The 15,902-nt window shown below is 44.1% G+C and overlaps 1 protein-coding gene across 1 annotated transcript in view; it reads left to right on the forward strand.

Annotated features, from left to right (window-relative positions):
• The window catches only part of ADGRG2 (adhesion G protein-coupled receptor G2), a 131,601-nt gene that overhangs the window by 62,133 nt on the left and 53,566 nt on the right, over positions 1 to 15,902 (forward strand). The window contains exon 4 of the mRNA XM_027607785.2: positions 15,035 to 15,070. Within this exon, the coding sequence (XP_027463586.1) occupies positions 15,035 to 15,070 (36 nt within the window). The remainder of the gene's footprint in view (positions 1 to 15,034; positions 15,071 to 15,902) is intronic.

The raw sequence follows: 15,902 nt of genomic DNA on the forward strand, positions 1-15,902 counted from the left end.
CACCTAGTAGATTGTTGGGTTGTGCCCCAGTTGCCCCCAGTAGTAATCCACTCATTAATGTACCCATTATTGTCTTTACTCCCTTCCCTATCTTACTTCCTTACTCCCTCCCTCTGCTTTCTGGGGTCTCCCCGCTTGGAACTGAATGAATCGTCCAAGGTCCAGCCAAATATTACTACCTCTATAAAACCTGCCCTCATCTCTCCAGAAGAATTAAACCTCTTTCCACAGTGCTTTTCTCTTTATCCATATCTTTTTATACTTGTCCCCTTCTATGACAGCATTAGGTACTTCCTTTGTATCACGGGTCCTTTTAGCACACTGTCAGCACCAGGTGAGAAGGGAGAAGGAGGGTTTCCAGGGGCGGATGGGAAACTAATGGGCAGGCTGGGGACTTGCTCTGGGCCACGCCCTGCTAGGTGCTTTATCTATATCATCTCATTTACTCCTCACAAAAACGCCTCATGATAGATACTTTCAGTCTCAGTTTAGTCATTTGTGCAGAGTCTCATAGCTCAGAGGATTCCCCGTTGGGATCTGTAGCTTGTGCTGTTCATCCTCTACCGGGTTGCCTCGTAGGTGTCTGAAGACTGAAGGAACGTGTCACTGAGGTGTGCGGAGAAGACAGGGAGGGAGCCGGGGTGTGCCGCTGGTTAGCAGCCGTTCCCCCTGGTTTTGGGGGATTTGGACTGCAAACACAGTAGCTTCATCCTGGAAGCCTGAGAGATGACTCATTAGCTCTTGACAATAAGGGGAGGTAGGTCTGACACTCTCTTGTTAGGCCACTGGCCAACAGAGAGAATCCTTAGACCCTAACGCTTTCACTTGTGTAATTCGGTAATGTGTGAGGGAATCATTCTTGGTCTACCAGAAGCCCACATGAGCTAGCTTCAGTAGGTGACTATACTTGTCTCTAGCCTCTAGCTCTCCTGGGCTGTGCCAATAGCCTTTTTTTCTTATTCCTTTTTTTGTCTTTGAAGGAGGTCTTCTTTTAGGTACAACTATTTTCCAGAGGGTGAGATGACGTAATAGTGGAAGATGGTTATAATTTCATCCTTGTAGAGTTGTCTTCCCCATTTGGAAACAATTACACATTTGAGCCAGTTTGGTGAGCTCATGAGCTATAATCCCCAACTCTCTCTCTCTGGTCTGGGCCTAGATCTTTCTGTGCTGCAGGCATTTCCAGAGATGGATTCTTCTATAATTCTTCTCTCCCAAGGCCTCACTCTCTTGTTTCCTCTTATCCTCTCATGCTTTGTCCATCCAAATCTTTGTTCTTCCTTGTGCAGTGCATGGTAAAGCTGTAGGAGGGTAGACTGTAATGCTCCTGAAAGGCAGGGAATCTGTCTTGTTTGACTTTGTCTTCCAGTACCAAACCGGGTACTGTACTCCTTCTCTCTCAATTCTCTGTCTGTGCAAATGAGATTATAAATACCATGGCATTGATCTGATGCTCAGCCAATCTTACAGCCTCCCAAATTTGCACTACCCCCATATGGGCATGAGGTCACTTCTGGTAGACCCTGTCTCTTTCCCTGGCAGATAGAAGTGGTGACAAGGAATGGTAGAGGCTCTAGAGAGTTGAAGCTGAAACTGAAAGCGGAAGACATTGTGTCCCACTTTCCACTTAGAACTCCTGGTCAGAACTCATAGCAGCCTGTACATCAACATGGAAGCCATAGTAGAGATGAAAGATGATGACATAGAGTGTTTAGGCAGAGAGAAGGCTGGAGATGGTGTCTTTTTCAAGTCTTTCTTGTCTCTTGTGGGCAGGGTAGAGATTCTAAATGGCCTTCATGTTCCTTGTGGGTAGCTGTGTTGTGAGCCAGGAGCAGGGACAGGGCGCAAAAGCGGTGGTGTGGACAATTTAGACCAGGGGCCAGATGAAGGATGTGACAGACACTCAGAGGTGAGACTTGAGGGGACCTGGATTATCAAGAGAGGGACCCCCAGGCCAGGGTGGGCTACTGAGAGAATAGACCATGGGGGCCAGTGGACAACAGTCTTCAGCAGTGGATGCCAACTGGATACTCAGGAACCCGACAGGGTGAGGGAGACCTCTGGAGAGGCCATTGAGAACCCATTGCTCAACACGAAGTGGGCTCAGAGATCCGGGCCCCTTCTCCCTGCTGCCAGAAGAACACTGGCACCCCATTCCCAACCTGGAAGCCATCTTGGCCACGAGATGGAAGAGGAGGCAAAACAAAGATTGTGCATCTTTCCAAAAGACATTGATTGAACTGGAGATCATTTCAGAGCAAAAGAGCGAGCCACCTTAAAGTATCAGGTGTAAGGATCCCTTTCCTGTACCTCTGGAATGGAGGCTCCAAAATAAGATGGAAGCTCGGGTATTTTTTTTTTTTATGTGTTTCTTTATCGTTGCTATTATTGGTACATCCAAATTCTATTTATACATTTTAAACTAACTCTAAAATGAACACATATTAAGATGTGTTAGGACACTCTGCTAGGGATTGTTGAAGGTGATCATCATATTCTGGATTACCTTTTCAGGTATGAAGAAATATCTAGTCAGGTCCTTCAGGGTAAGGGTGACAACTTTTTCCTCTCTGTATCCTCCATAGTCTAGCACATAGTAAATGCTCAATAAACTCTGGTTGTTTGGTTTTGATTTGTGACTCTAGTGTAAAGCCTAGAGATACTCTAAAACGCGGGCCTCTCCCTTCAGCTTACATCACCAGCATTACCCTCATCTGAACCCAGTGAGTTCTTATACAACATATGTTACTCCTCTAATGTTTTGCATAGACCTCAATAAAGTGGCTGTCCATTGGCTAGAAACCCTTAAAGAATGGTTTCCTCTCCTCCGTATGATGAAGGGGCTCAGCTGATTGCGTGTTAGGATTCCGTCACACTCTCACATTCTGTGAGTTCAATTACCCAGTAGGGAGGGTCTTCAGCTTCCTAATTCATTGTCCTGGGTTACCAGAGATCCTTGGGGTCTGCTTCGAACTGAGAACCACTCATCTCTGCCATCTCATTTTAAGGCTGCTCTCCTATTCAAAATTCTTTTTTAAAAAGATTTCTTTATTTTAGAGGGGGGAGGGAGAGAGAGGGCGAGTGAAGGAGAGAGATCCTCAAGCAGACTCCCTGCTGAGCACAGAGCCCAATGTGGGGCTTGATCCCAGGACCCTGAGATCCTGACCTGTGCGGAAATCGTTGGACAGTTAACCAACTAAGCCACCCAGGTGCCCCCAAAATACAGCTTTTCCAACTAAGTAGGCTACAACAGGAATATCCGTACTTCCAGGCTTTGTTAGTAGCTTTTACTAGTATGCAGCTGTTTACAGAAATAGTTTATCATATGGGAATCCTACTCTTGAGGATCATGAAAAAAATCATAATATGGATGTTTGTTGGGAGCAGAACTAGGGAGGTGAGTCACAAAGAAGGGGAATTCATAGATTTAGCTTCAAAGTGGCAGGGACTCCTCCTCCTCCAATTCCTATTGATTCCTTGACTTTTGACCTTGTCGATATCATGGCAAAGAAAAAGAAAATGGTAGTTGGGAGAGTAATTTTAGCATTGATTTTGTCCCATCATTAGTTTAATGGATATTAATTACTCCACAGCACTCAAATTAAATGGATGTGGCAGAGAATGGTTGGCAGCTCACCAAACTTTATTTTTTTCTTTCTCACCACACAGCTAGAACTCTGTTACCCAGCCTCCCTTGCCATTAGAAGTGGCTATGTGACTGAGTTCTGGTTAATGGCTGTGGGCAGAAACAATGTTGCCACTTCCAGGCTTAGCCATTAAAAATCTCCCACCTGATTCCCCTCACTGTCTCTTTTCCTGTTGGCCTGCTGGATATTGTTCTCCAGAGCAAATTTGGAATTTTCATGTTGAACATGGCAGTGCTTCTGTCCTCCTGGGCCCCTCAATGACTACACGGAGCAGATGTCCCTCTCTCTGCCCTACCCTACTCTCCATTCTAGGCTGCTGATTGGACTTTACACATGGAAAAGAAACTTCTATTTTTTTGAGTCCCTGAGATTGTAGGATTTAGTTATTGCAGCAATTTGCCTTACCTTAACTAATACATCTATGACCCTTCTCACCAGGGTTGTTTGTACATCTCGTTCTGCCACTGGAAGGTGGGGTGGGGTGGGGTAAGGCATCTCTTCTTTCTTGAGATCAAGTCCAAGCTGGGGGAGTCAATGATGTCACTACTGAGATGCTCCTCACCCAATTACGAGAGAGTCCTGAGTGCAGGAGGCCCACCAGAGCCATCCACTCCCTTTGTGCCAACCCGGGCCACTGGGACTTTCACAGTTTGGCATACGGTAAAAGACTCCAGGCTCTGGACTTTCTGGGGTCAAATCTTACCTCTTCCATTTATTAACTCTGACTATAACAAGGTATTTAATCACTGCGGTTCAATCTCCTTATCTGTAAAGTAGCAGTATCTCTCAGAATTACTCACAGATTAAACGAATGAATGCGTGAAGAGACGCCTGTGATGTGTCTGACACACTGGCAGAATCCCTAAATACTGGCCGTCATCCCTAGAGACCAGCACAGTGATGGAGATTTTTTTCGATAATGGCAATGCTCTGTCTCTGTGCTGCCCTATACAGTAGCCGCCAATGACGTGTGGCTGTTGAGCCCTTGAAACGTGACTGAGGAACTGGATTATAATTTTGTTTAACTTGAATTAACTTAAACTTAAGTAGCCACGCGTGGCCAGGGGCTACGGTAGAGAGAACAGTGCAGCTTAGACCATTCGTTTGAATTGCTTCAGAATTTTTTTCTCCTTCATACCGTGTAAGTCAGGGTTCAGTCACAGAAGGAGAGTCACTAGGGACACACACACACACACTAAGGAATTTGTCACAGGGATGTGACCTTATACAACTGCGGGAGCTGGCTAAGCAGGCTCCGTAAAGCTGTTGCCTTCGCATCTGATGCCAGAACTTGCCATGTATGATGGGTGGGCAGGAGGGAGGCAGGAAGAAGGGTGACACTGGGAACAAGTTGGAACCCACAGGCATGACTGAAACCTACGTCCATTCTTGTTACCTGTGACCTTGGTGGTATGGTCATCCCGCAGAAGCTGGGTCCTTAGCACAAAACTCAGTACCCACCTGGCCCAGGAGTTGGAGAAGCTGAAGCAGACCCGGGTGGCACTGGAGCTGTTGCAGGCTGGCTGCGCCCTCACGTGAATGAGGAGAGGCGGCTGCTGTGCCTTTTCTGTCCGCATGTCCCACAGGAAGCTCTCCAGAAATGTACAGAAAAGGGAATTCTGGGAAATGCAGCTTAGGCCCGCCATGATGCTCCGTTACCAAGACACCACACATACTGGAACGCTAACGAGCTCAATTTTGTATCTGCTAATAGTTCTAAGTAAAACCTGATGCTAACATCTCCCAAGGCTCTACTGAATTGTTTCTGTTCTGCAGCTGGCCCGAAGATATTCCAAAGAGCCTTACAGCCAGCCAACATTATCTTTCAGTAGAAAGAGTATGAATATATTTTTTAAATTTAATGTTATGTTAATCACCATACATTACATCATTAATTTTTGATGTAGTGTTCCATGATTCATATGAATATTTTTTTAGAAGTTTTTCTTTCCACTTTTCTGTGGTTAGAATTTTCTCCACATAAACCCACATAATTATTGTTATAATTAGAAAAGAAACTAATGTTAATTTTTAGAAGCCAGCCAGTGACTCCTGGGGAGACCGTGCATCCCACTAGAGGGCACCCTAATAACATCACGATTAGATGCACCTTTCACTTTTGCCCTGAAACTTTAACCGGGTCTTGACTTTGTGCAAAAATTTAAGAAACAGAAGTTACAGTCACCTGATCTCCTGAAACCCTTTGACTTCTGCTTCTTTCCTTACGTTTCCAAAGCGATCCCAAGGCTATTTGAAAATCAGAAGCAAAGAGTATAAAACGGAAAGAAAGTGAAATGGAGGTCTTGCTCCATAGAGGGGAGAAACCGTTTTTAGAAAGGTCACTAGGTAAACGAGGAACAGAGAGCATGATCGTATTAATTATGGACATGAGCACGGTTTCCTGTGCGTTCTCCTCATATATGCCAATGAAGTATGTCCTATTGTGATTATCTTCATCCCTGTTTTCCAGATGGGAAACTGAAGTGCAGGGCCGGGGTGGGGGGGGGGGGTGCATGCAGTAAGGAAGTTGTCCAAAGTTACCTAGTGGTGGATTACAGAAGTTGTGTGGAATTAACAAGTGGCAGACTTGGACCTACACTGTCTGGGCTTCATAGTCTAGGTTCGTGACCTACTTAACACACTTGAGGGATTCAGGGCAATCTCACATGGACTGTTGCGGCTGACTCCTGTTTTCTGCATACCCCGACATCCCAGGGGACCCCCCCATCCTCTCATCTTACCTTAGGGTGTCTGTTGAACCTCTTCATGCCAGCTTCCCAAGCACAGGTTCAGGTCCTCATCACGTCTTGGCCAGTCTACCGCAGCACCCTCCTCTGGCCGCCTCGTGTATTTCAGAGCTATATAAAACAATACGTATTGTTCTGTGCTAGGGGCTGGGGAGAGGGGGGAGGCCATTTTGCCCCCAAGTCCTTATTTTAGGTTTTGCACCCCCAGAGAACCTAAACTAAGACGCCAAGGAGGTCGCTGCTTGATTGTGAGCTGGCAAAGAGTGGTGTGATCTAAAAGAGACTAGGGGCGCCTAAGTAGCCCAGTCGGTTAAGCATCTGCCTTTGGCTTGGGTCGTGATCCCAGGGTCCTGGGATGGAGCCCTGCAGCAGGCTCCCTGCTCGGCAGGGAGTCTGCTTCTCCCTCTCCCTCTGCTGCTCCCCCTGCTTGTGCCCTCTCAGTCTCTATCTCAAATAAATAAATAAAATCTTAAAAAAAATAAAAGAGACTAGAAAACTCTCTGTACCCTAGCCACTAGTGCCCCCACCCTACATTTCCAGGTGCTTCTGCGCTTAAAACTACCACAAGAAACTCTCACTAACCCATAAATTATAGGTGCTTTGGCATGAAAGAATGTGTCAACTAACTCACAGTAGAATTACCCTAGACAGGAGTGGGAATCAGGGAGAAGAAGGGCAGCCAAGCAAATGCTGCTCTCCTTAAGCCACATCTCTCCTGGGAATAAGTAGAGATAAGCGTAGAGCATGCATTCTCTCCAGGGGCAGTATCGCCCCCACGGGAGTGAACATTGGCTTTTGGAGGCGAAAAAGTCTTACCAATTATTACAGGGTTGGGACTAAGATGAGGCAAGTGAAGGGTCTAGAGCACAAAATATTAGGAGATGCCCACTCTTAGTGCTGCATATGTGAGTGTGCACAAATCCAAAAACATACACATACATAAATGTGTATGTACGCATTAGGTGGAAGGAGATAAAGGGATGGGAAGGGTCAGGCAAAGAGGGAAAATGTAGGGATTTTAAATAGAGTGGTCTGGATCAGCTTCTCAGCCGAAGGTGACATTTGAGCAAAATGCCAAGGAGGTGCCAGGGCACAAACCAAGGGGCTCTTGGGAGGAAAAGTGTTCCAGGCAGAGGGAACAGCAAGTGCGAAGTGTGAATATGGCCCGTGTGTTGGCAGAATAGCAGGGAGGCCTGTGTGGCTGAGTGAGGGGAGAATAGGAGGAGATGAGATCTGGCTAGAAGGTCATCTGTGCCATGGGAATGTGGGGAGACTCCATGAAGAAGCAAGGTGTATTGTCAGTCTAGTAAGTGTTCAGTAAAGGCCAGCGTTCAGTAAAGTGTTCAATAAAGGCCAAGGCCCACCGAGAATTGCTGATTGTTCACACTTTGGGAAGTTCCATCAGCTAGCAGCTGAAGTTTTCTCTAATGATGTTATTATTAATCCTTTAATAAAAGTGTTATGTCAGAGTACTTATTGAGCAGTGTGACGTGAGATGGTCACAGCACAAGTAAACACTTCGGGCTGTGCCAAAGGAGAACTGTTTTCATCCATTTTGTTGGTTATGTAGTAAAATCTGAAAATACAGTTCTTGGAAGAGTATCTGTTGTTCCAAGCCCTGAAGAGCCAATATAATAACAAAACAATAATTGTTTTGTTGGGGGTTCCCATATAGGAGTGCCTAGGTGTGGCGCCTAGTTTTGAATCATCTCTCTATGGAATAGTAATTCAATTCAGAGGTGGACTGCCACCAGATTATAAGTTTCAGCTGGGTCTAAAATATTCGTGCAAGGGGGGGGCTAGTCGTGTATCTCTTTTAGATCCACTCTTCAAAAGTTGTCTTTATCTTTCTCATTCAACTTGGGGCACATGCGTTGGAAGGAAATCCTCATCCGTGTTCCCACAGTCACAGGTCTAAGACGACCGGCCCCCTCCCGTTTCAAGTCGTACAACCCCCACGGCATCAAAGAGTGGGCAGAAAAATGAGAACGTCAGAGACAGTCAGCCGTGACCTCGCCTGACTTGCATGCAGGTAGTTTGTTGGGGAGGTGATTTTAGGAATCAGGAGTGAGGGAACAGGAAGAAGGCATTAGGAAAAATGGAAAAGCCAATAAAGGGTATGTTACTGAGGTCACTGCTGTAGGCAGTGAAGGCTCAGGGTCATTGAATTGTTTATGTTGGTCGTGCTATGTATCTTAGTGGTCATTTTAGCATACATTTGTAAGGTCCGCTAAGCGATCTGTCTGCTGTGATTGGCAATTACAACTACTATTCCAAACTTGAGATTCCGAATAATAACTGTCCAAGAAATACTCTCAAGTCTTTCCTTCATAGACTCTGCCTCATGGTTCTCAGATCCATTTCTTATCTTTCCCCTGCTGTGCTTCGTATCCTAGGGTCCTGACTCCTTGCACTATTTGTGTTAAGTTCCTGCTCTTCAACTACCACTCATGGGTTCCAGACTGATCCCTGACTGATGGAGACTCCTTAATGATGTCATTAGTCAATCCCAGAATATGTTTTTAAAAGATTTTATTTATTTATTTGAGAGAGAGAGCATAAGAGGGGAGAGAATCCGAGGGAGAAGCAGACTCCCCGCCGAGCAGAGAGCCTGACACGAGGCTCAGTCCTGGACTCCGGCAGATGCTTAACCGACTGAGTCTCCCAGGCGCCCTAATCCCAAAATGTTTTCGAACATCTACCAGATGCAGGGCACTGGACTGGATTCCTAGAGGATAATAAAGCATCAGGCAGCTTAACATCTAGTTGGGAAAATGAGACATACAGTAGAAAAGTTAAATAACACTGCCTAATAGTGTATGTCCGACAAATGGCAAATGAATGGTGTAGTCAAGGAATAAACCTTAAGATAGAAAGAGGAGAGAGCCACCTCCACTGACTGCTGTAGCCAGAGCATGCTTTAGAGGGCCAGATCGCTGATCCAAGGAGGTCATCTTCTAAAATTCCCAATTTTGAAAGGGTGAAAATTTGGAATTTCATTTGAAATCACTTGATTTCTAAATGTTGTTAAGTAATTCAAACTTTCAAAAAATTCAGCATGATTCCCACTGTGTGGGCACGATAGAACTTGCCTGGCAGCTGAATTGGGATCGTGAGCCAATTGTATGCATTTGTTGAATGGCTTACTGCAATGGGTGAGAAGTCGAATGTAAAGAACATTAAGATCCTTTCCAATGAGAAAATTCTGGGGTTCTAATATTTCACTCACATATGAGGCGATCAGGACCTGGGCTTAGAAGGGGGCAGTGGGCATGGGAAGGGAAGAAGGGACGGATGAGAGAGAGATTAGAGAATATTAATAATAATGCCCTCCATTTATATACTAGTTTGTGGTCAACAGAATTTGTCATTGGAAGCAGGACAGAATAGAGACTCAGGGTGGGCTCTGAAGTTGGACTGCCTGGGTTCAAATGTCAGCTGTACAGTGAATTTCTGGTGGGGCCCAGTACACCTTGCCCAGACTGTTTCTCAGGCACTAAAATAGACTGATGCTAATGAATTCACGTATCTCCTGGAGTTGTTGGCTGATTAAATAATAAGTGCGTATGAAGCTTTAAGCCTGGCTCATAGGAAGCATTAACCACTGTTTGCTATTGCTATTTATCACACATACATCATCTCTCTCTAGTCCTTGCAATAGCCCCGTGTTACAAGGAGAAGAATGCACCAGACAGATGCCTGGACATGGAGGTGGGAGGTGGGGGAAAGGGAGGAGTCAGGGGTAATGATCCAAGAGTGAGCATTTGAATTGTACACTCAGCTCTATTGCTGAAACAAACTCTGGGTTTCAGGCCCTTTACTTAACCCCTGTGGGATTTTTTTTTCCATAGAGGGTGTTTCCTTGCAACTCATATTTTCTATAATTTAAAAAAAACTGGATTTCTGAGTATGGTAGGAAGAATAATTGCTCCTCAAAGACGTCCCTGTCCTAATGCCTAGGATCTGCAAATATGTTACCATACCTAACAAAAGGGACTTTGCAGGTGTGATGGAAGTTAAGGACTGTGAGATGGGGAGATTATCATGGATTACCTGGGTGAGCCCAGTCTAATCCTGGGAGTTCTTAAAAGTAGAAGAGGAAGGTAGAAGAGTGAGTGAGTAGAATGCCCCAGGTGAAGGAGTCCCCCCTCCCACCCCATCCCACCATTGCCATCTTTGAAGATGGAAGAATGAGGCATGAATGAAGAAATGTGGGTAGCTTCTAGAATCTGGGAATGGCTCTCAATTTCCAGCCAGCAAGTAAATGAGTACCTTGGTCCTACAACTGCAAGGAATTGAATTCTGTAGTATCCCAGATAAGCAGGACTCACATTCTCCCCTGGAGCCTCCAGAAAGAAATGCAGCCTGTTGACACCTTGATTTTTGTCCGGTGAGACTCATATTGGACTCCTGACCTACAGAACTCTGACATCACCCATTTGTGTTGTCTTAAACCGCTAAGTTCATGGTAATATGTTACAGCAGCAACAGGAAACTAATACCTGGGCATTTCCATCTTAAATTATTTGGCTGATGTTACCAGCAACACCATCAAGTTCGAGAACTCAGCAGGTACGGAAATGGTGTGGGGTGATGAGGGAGAAGTTCTGGGATATATGCAGTTGGAGGCGCAAAGACAGTAAGACATTCACTTGGCAGTGCTCAGACCGCACTTGGCCTCGCGGGGTTGGGGTTGAGGAGGTGGTGGCAGTAGCCAAAAGAAAGTGCCAGGGAGGTGATGGAGGATACGAGACTGTTGAGTTCGGTTTCTGGAGTTTCCAGTTCCTGTCTTTGGCTTTCATTGTAAGCATATGCATGCCAAACTCCTGTTCATCATAATCAGAAATGTGTGCTTTGTTTAAAAAAAAATCACTGGAGTAATACTGAGTAAATTTTATAGACAGATCACAATACTTTTATTAGTTTTTTAAAGATTTATTTATTTTAGAGAGAGAGAGAGGGAGCACAGTGGGGAGGAGCAGAGGGCAAGGGAGAAAGAAACTCAAGCAGACTCCCTACTGAGCATGGAGTCCCGACTTGGGGCTCGATCCCACAACCCTGAGATCGTGACCAGAGCAGACACCAAGAGTCGGACGCTCAACTGACTGAGCCACCCAGGCGCCCCCAATAATTTTATTTATTGACTTAAATTGAGGCTTCAATAAATGAATAATGCTTTAAAATGTGCTCGTAGTAGGTTTCCAAAGGAAAATCTGAAAAATTTAAATGTTTTTCCTTTCTTTGTTCATGAATCCTTGTAACAATGGAAATGTTTTGTCTCCTAAGAATGGCATGGAGCTCAAATATATGACTCAGTGGAAATGACGACCACCTCTTTGGTTGTAACAAATGGGAAGTGAGTTAGGAGAGAGCCCAAGAGAAATGGGCTGATAGTCAGGAAAATGCAAGGCCTATGGGGACATCTCTATTTTGTACCAAGAGGAGTGATGTGGAGGATTGTAATGAGAGACAGAAAAAAAAATGAATAAAATATTAGTCACTAAGCAATTAGGCCCCTAGAAGAAAAAAATTGCCAAAAGAAAAAAAAAGTGGACAATAACATTTTAAAAATCTCTGGCTTTTATTAGCCATATTTCCTCCCTTCATCAGTATAGATCGTTGCTGGGAGCCCTGCAAGGTTCCAAGATGAAAGAGGCCAGCTCTGCCTACAGGTCAGAAGATTTGGCAGTGGAGGAGGTTGGAACCATTGGCGGCTCTGGTCAGCCCCTGGGCAAATTGTGGAGGCAGCAGAATAAGCCTCTGTTGGCCTTAAACATTACTCTCCATCCTTCTTTCCTGGTATTGAACACTTCCTCAGTGCCTTCATGCTCTTCCCTGCCTGTGCCACATTCGCGGCCCACTGCACCTCATCTGCCCACACTAATAAGTGTCATTCTCAGAGTAGACCATATTGAATGTTGATTCTTCCCAGTACTTTTCAACATGGCCCAGTATGGTAGGTCTTTACTACATGATCGGAGTAATTCAGCCAATTGGGGGTAATTCATACTAAAGTGTGAATGACTGATTTTCCCTTAGTGCTCCCAAGAGTATTTTAAAAATTAAGGCCCTGTTAACTCAACAGACTCTTTAATTGGTAGAATATTAAAGTAGCCTGAGGGAGATATTGAAGGACAGAGACTAAGAGGAGGCAATTCCAATTAAATTGGGGCATCGAGGCACTAACCGCTCTGCATACATTTGCCTTGTTGGCTGCAGGGTAATTGGGAACTTGAGCACTCATTCAGTCTTGCTTTCAAGTGGAATTGTGTTTTAATGATCCCAGAAAATAATCAGTACCCTACCACCACTTCAGGAAAATAGGCTTTTGGAGCCTACCAGGTATGTTTCACCGTGCAATTTTAGTTTCCAAACATACATATTCTTTTTTGTTAAAGATCAATTTATTTATTTTAGAGAGAGAGAGAGAGAGAGAGAGCACTCGTGAGAGGGGCAGGGGGAGAAGGAGAGAGAATCTCAAGTAGTCTCTCTGTTGAGCAGGGAGCCCAACATGGGGCTCGATCCCACAACCCTGAGATCATGACCTGAGCTGAAATCAAGAGTCACATGCTCAACCGAGTGAGCCACCCAGGCACCCCCAAACATACATATTATTATTTTTAAGAGTTTATTTATCAGAGAGAGAGAGAGAGAGAGAGCGTGAGAGAGAGCACAAGCAGGGGGAGTAGCTGGCAAAGGAAGAAGCAGGCTTCCCGCTGAGCAAGGAGCCTGACATGAGACTGGATCCCAGGACCCTGGGATCATGATCCAAGCTGAAGGCAGATGCTTAACAGACTGAACCACCCAGGCGCCCCTACATATTATTAATTTTTTTTGTATTTCAAGATACCACCATAGAAATAATCTTTCCTTTGTAATTAAAAAAAATTAAAGATTTTTTTTTTATTTATTTGACAGAGACACAGCGAGAGAGGGAACACAAGCAGGGGGAGTGGGAGAGGGAGAAGCAGGCTTCCCGCCGAGCAGGGAGCCCGATGCGGGGCTGATCCCAGGACCCTGGGACCATGACCTGAGCTGAAGGCAGACGCTTAACAACTGAGCCACCCAGGCGCCCTGTAATTAAAAAAAATTAAAAATTTTAATACCCCACGTGGGTTTGAGTTTGGGGAAGTAGCACTCATGTGCTACAGAGGGTTGTATAAACTGGTTTGTTTTCTGTAGGGCATTTTGGCAATCAAAATCATGCAGTTTCTGAAGGAAGCAGCCAAGTATGTATTGCAGAAATTTAGCCAAAAGTATTTATTACAATATTGTTTATAATCATGAAAAATTGTACCACTAAAATGAAATTTGTTGTGTAAATTAATGGTACATCCAGTCAGTGAAATGCTATACAGTGATCATAAGTTAGGTATTGTGGAAAATTGTTTAATGATATAGAAGAATGTTCAGGATATACTGTCATGAGAAAAATCAGGATACAAATAGTTTATGTGATATGATCTTTCTCACACATAAATACATACATACACACATATATTCATATATCTATATACATATGTAGATAATACATAAAACAGAGAGAGAGAGAGCACAAAGCATATATGCCAAAATGTTAATGTCGTCTATATCTAGGTGGTGAAATTATAGGTGGTTTTAATTTTCTTTTTTGTTTATCTGTAATTTATCTGAAGTTGTTCCAGTAAGTGTGTATTGTTTTTCAGAGAGAAAAAAAATAGAATTTCTTTTAAGGAATTTGAGCATCCTCTGAAAGTAAATACAGTGGTTCTTGTAGTTTATAAACCCAGAGGCATCTGATGTGGTTTAACTCCTAAGAAAGAAGTATAATATACTTACTAGGTATAATATAAAGGCTGTGCTAATAGGTATACAAAGAAGCAGTTAGTGGAAGTTTTGTTTATGCAGATATATACCTTTACGGTTACACATTCTTTTCCTTTTTTTTTTTTAATATTTTATTTATTTAACAGAGAGAGACACAGTGAGAGAGGGAACACACGCAGGGTGAGTGGGAGAGGGAGAAGCAGGCTTCCCGCCGAGCAGGGAGCCCGATGTGGGACTCGATCCCAGGACCCTGGGATCATGACCTGAGCCCAAGGCAGACGCTTAACGACTGAGCCACCCAGGCGCCTCTTTTTCCTTTTTTAAAAAGATTTTTATTTATTTGAGAGAGAGAGAGCGTGAGCACAAGTGGTGGGAGGGGAAAAGGGAGAGGGAGAGAGAATCTCAAGTAGACTCCCCGCTGAGGGGGTTGGGCTCGATCCCACTACCCTGAGATCATGACCTGAGTGGAAACCTAGACCAACGCTTCACCAACTGAACCACCCTGGCTCCCCTTTTCTTTTACAGATTTTAATGAATACTAGCCAACAATTGAAGTTCTCAGTCATCATTTTAAGTTTCATATATACTATATCATTATATAACAGAATAGAGGGAGCATCATCACCAGTTAAATTGGAAGAATTGCTTCACCAGAGATGTGTCTCTAGAGAATTGAGTTGACAAGTACGGATGAGGCTGTTGAAAATAATTGTAAATTAGTATACTGCCCTCTCTTGGTAGCTATTTGCAATTCATTTTACATTCGCTCCTGTTAAAGATGTTATCTACAAATTCAGGCACAAATTAACTTTAAATCACCTTTTTCCTCAACAGAGAATGCTGATAATTCCAGTTTGTTATCACCATCTGGTAAGACTGTTATTTCATGGCTTTGGGGAATTTCAGGAAAATATTCCAAAAGTTCTCCATGCAATATGGCATGTAGCCAGGTACAGCAAAATTGCTTTTCTCCATGCAGGTTGATTCAGTTAAGCCTACACCTGAAAAGTCACTAGCACACATAGACAAGCGGACCGGCAAGTTGGTCCCCCCACATTTATGGACAAAGCTGAGGAATAACGTGGATTTTCATTTAGGGGACTTCTTAAGTTCTTCAACGTTATTTTTATTATTTCTAGTTCATAGGTCTCCTGTAGACTATTAAGAACATAAACCTGCCGAATGTTCCTATATATTTGAGGCGTGAGATATTCTCTTAAATATACTTCTTCAGTCACTTCTGAACAAATACTTTCCAAAGGACTTCTGAGGGCTTAGCCCTCCTGAGAATGGGAAGGCAAATACAAAGAAATTTTTAACTAGGACCCTCTTGGCAGGAACCAGGAGTAGAACCCACATTCGAGACTGCTAGCTGGAACCGGAACTGGAACTCAGGGATAAAGTGGTCCAGCCCCATATGGTGAGAGCTGATGAGATAGTGAAGCCCCAGTAACTTACCTAAGGTCACACAGCTCCCTGCCACCATTATGCACAGGCGGCACATGGCTTTTCTGCCTCCTCCTCCTGCATTCTTTCTGGTATACCATATATTGTAGAACAATCTGTTATGGTAAGGAGTGAGTCAACTCACATTCTATCCTTAGTTGTATCAAAATGAGCTTCTGCTGTTAATTCACTTAAATAAAATTAATGATAGCTATTACTTCTTGTGCACATACTACATGCTTGGGAGTCTCCAGAC

Source organism: Zalophus californianus, chromosome X (genome assembly GCF_009762305.2).
Source record: "Zalophus californianus isolate mZalCal1 chromosome X, mZalCal1.pri.v2, whole genome shotgun sequence".
Lineage (NCBI taxonomy): Eukaryota > Metazoa > Chordata > Mammalia > Carnivora > Otariidae > Zalophus > Zalophus californianus.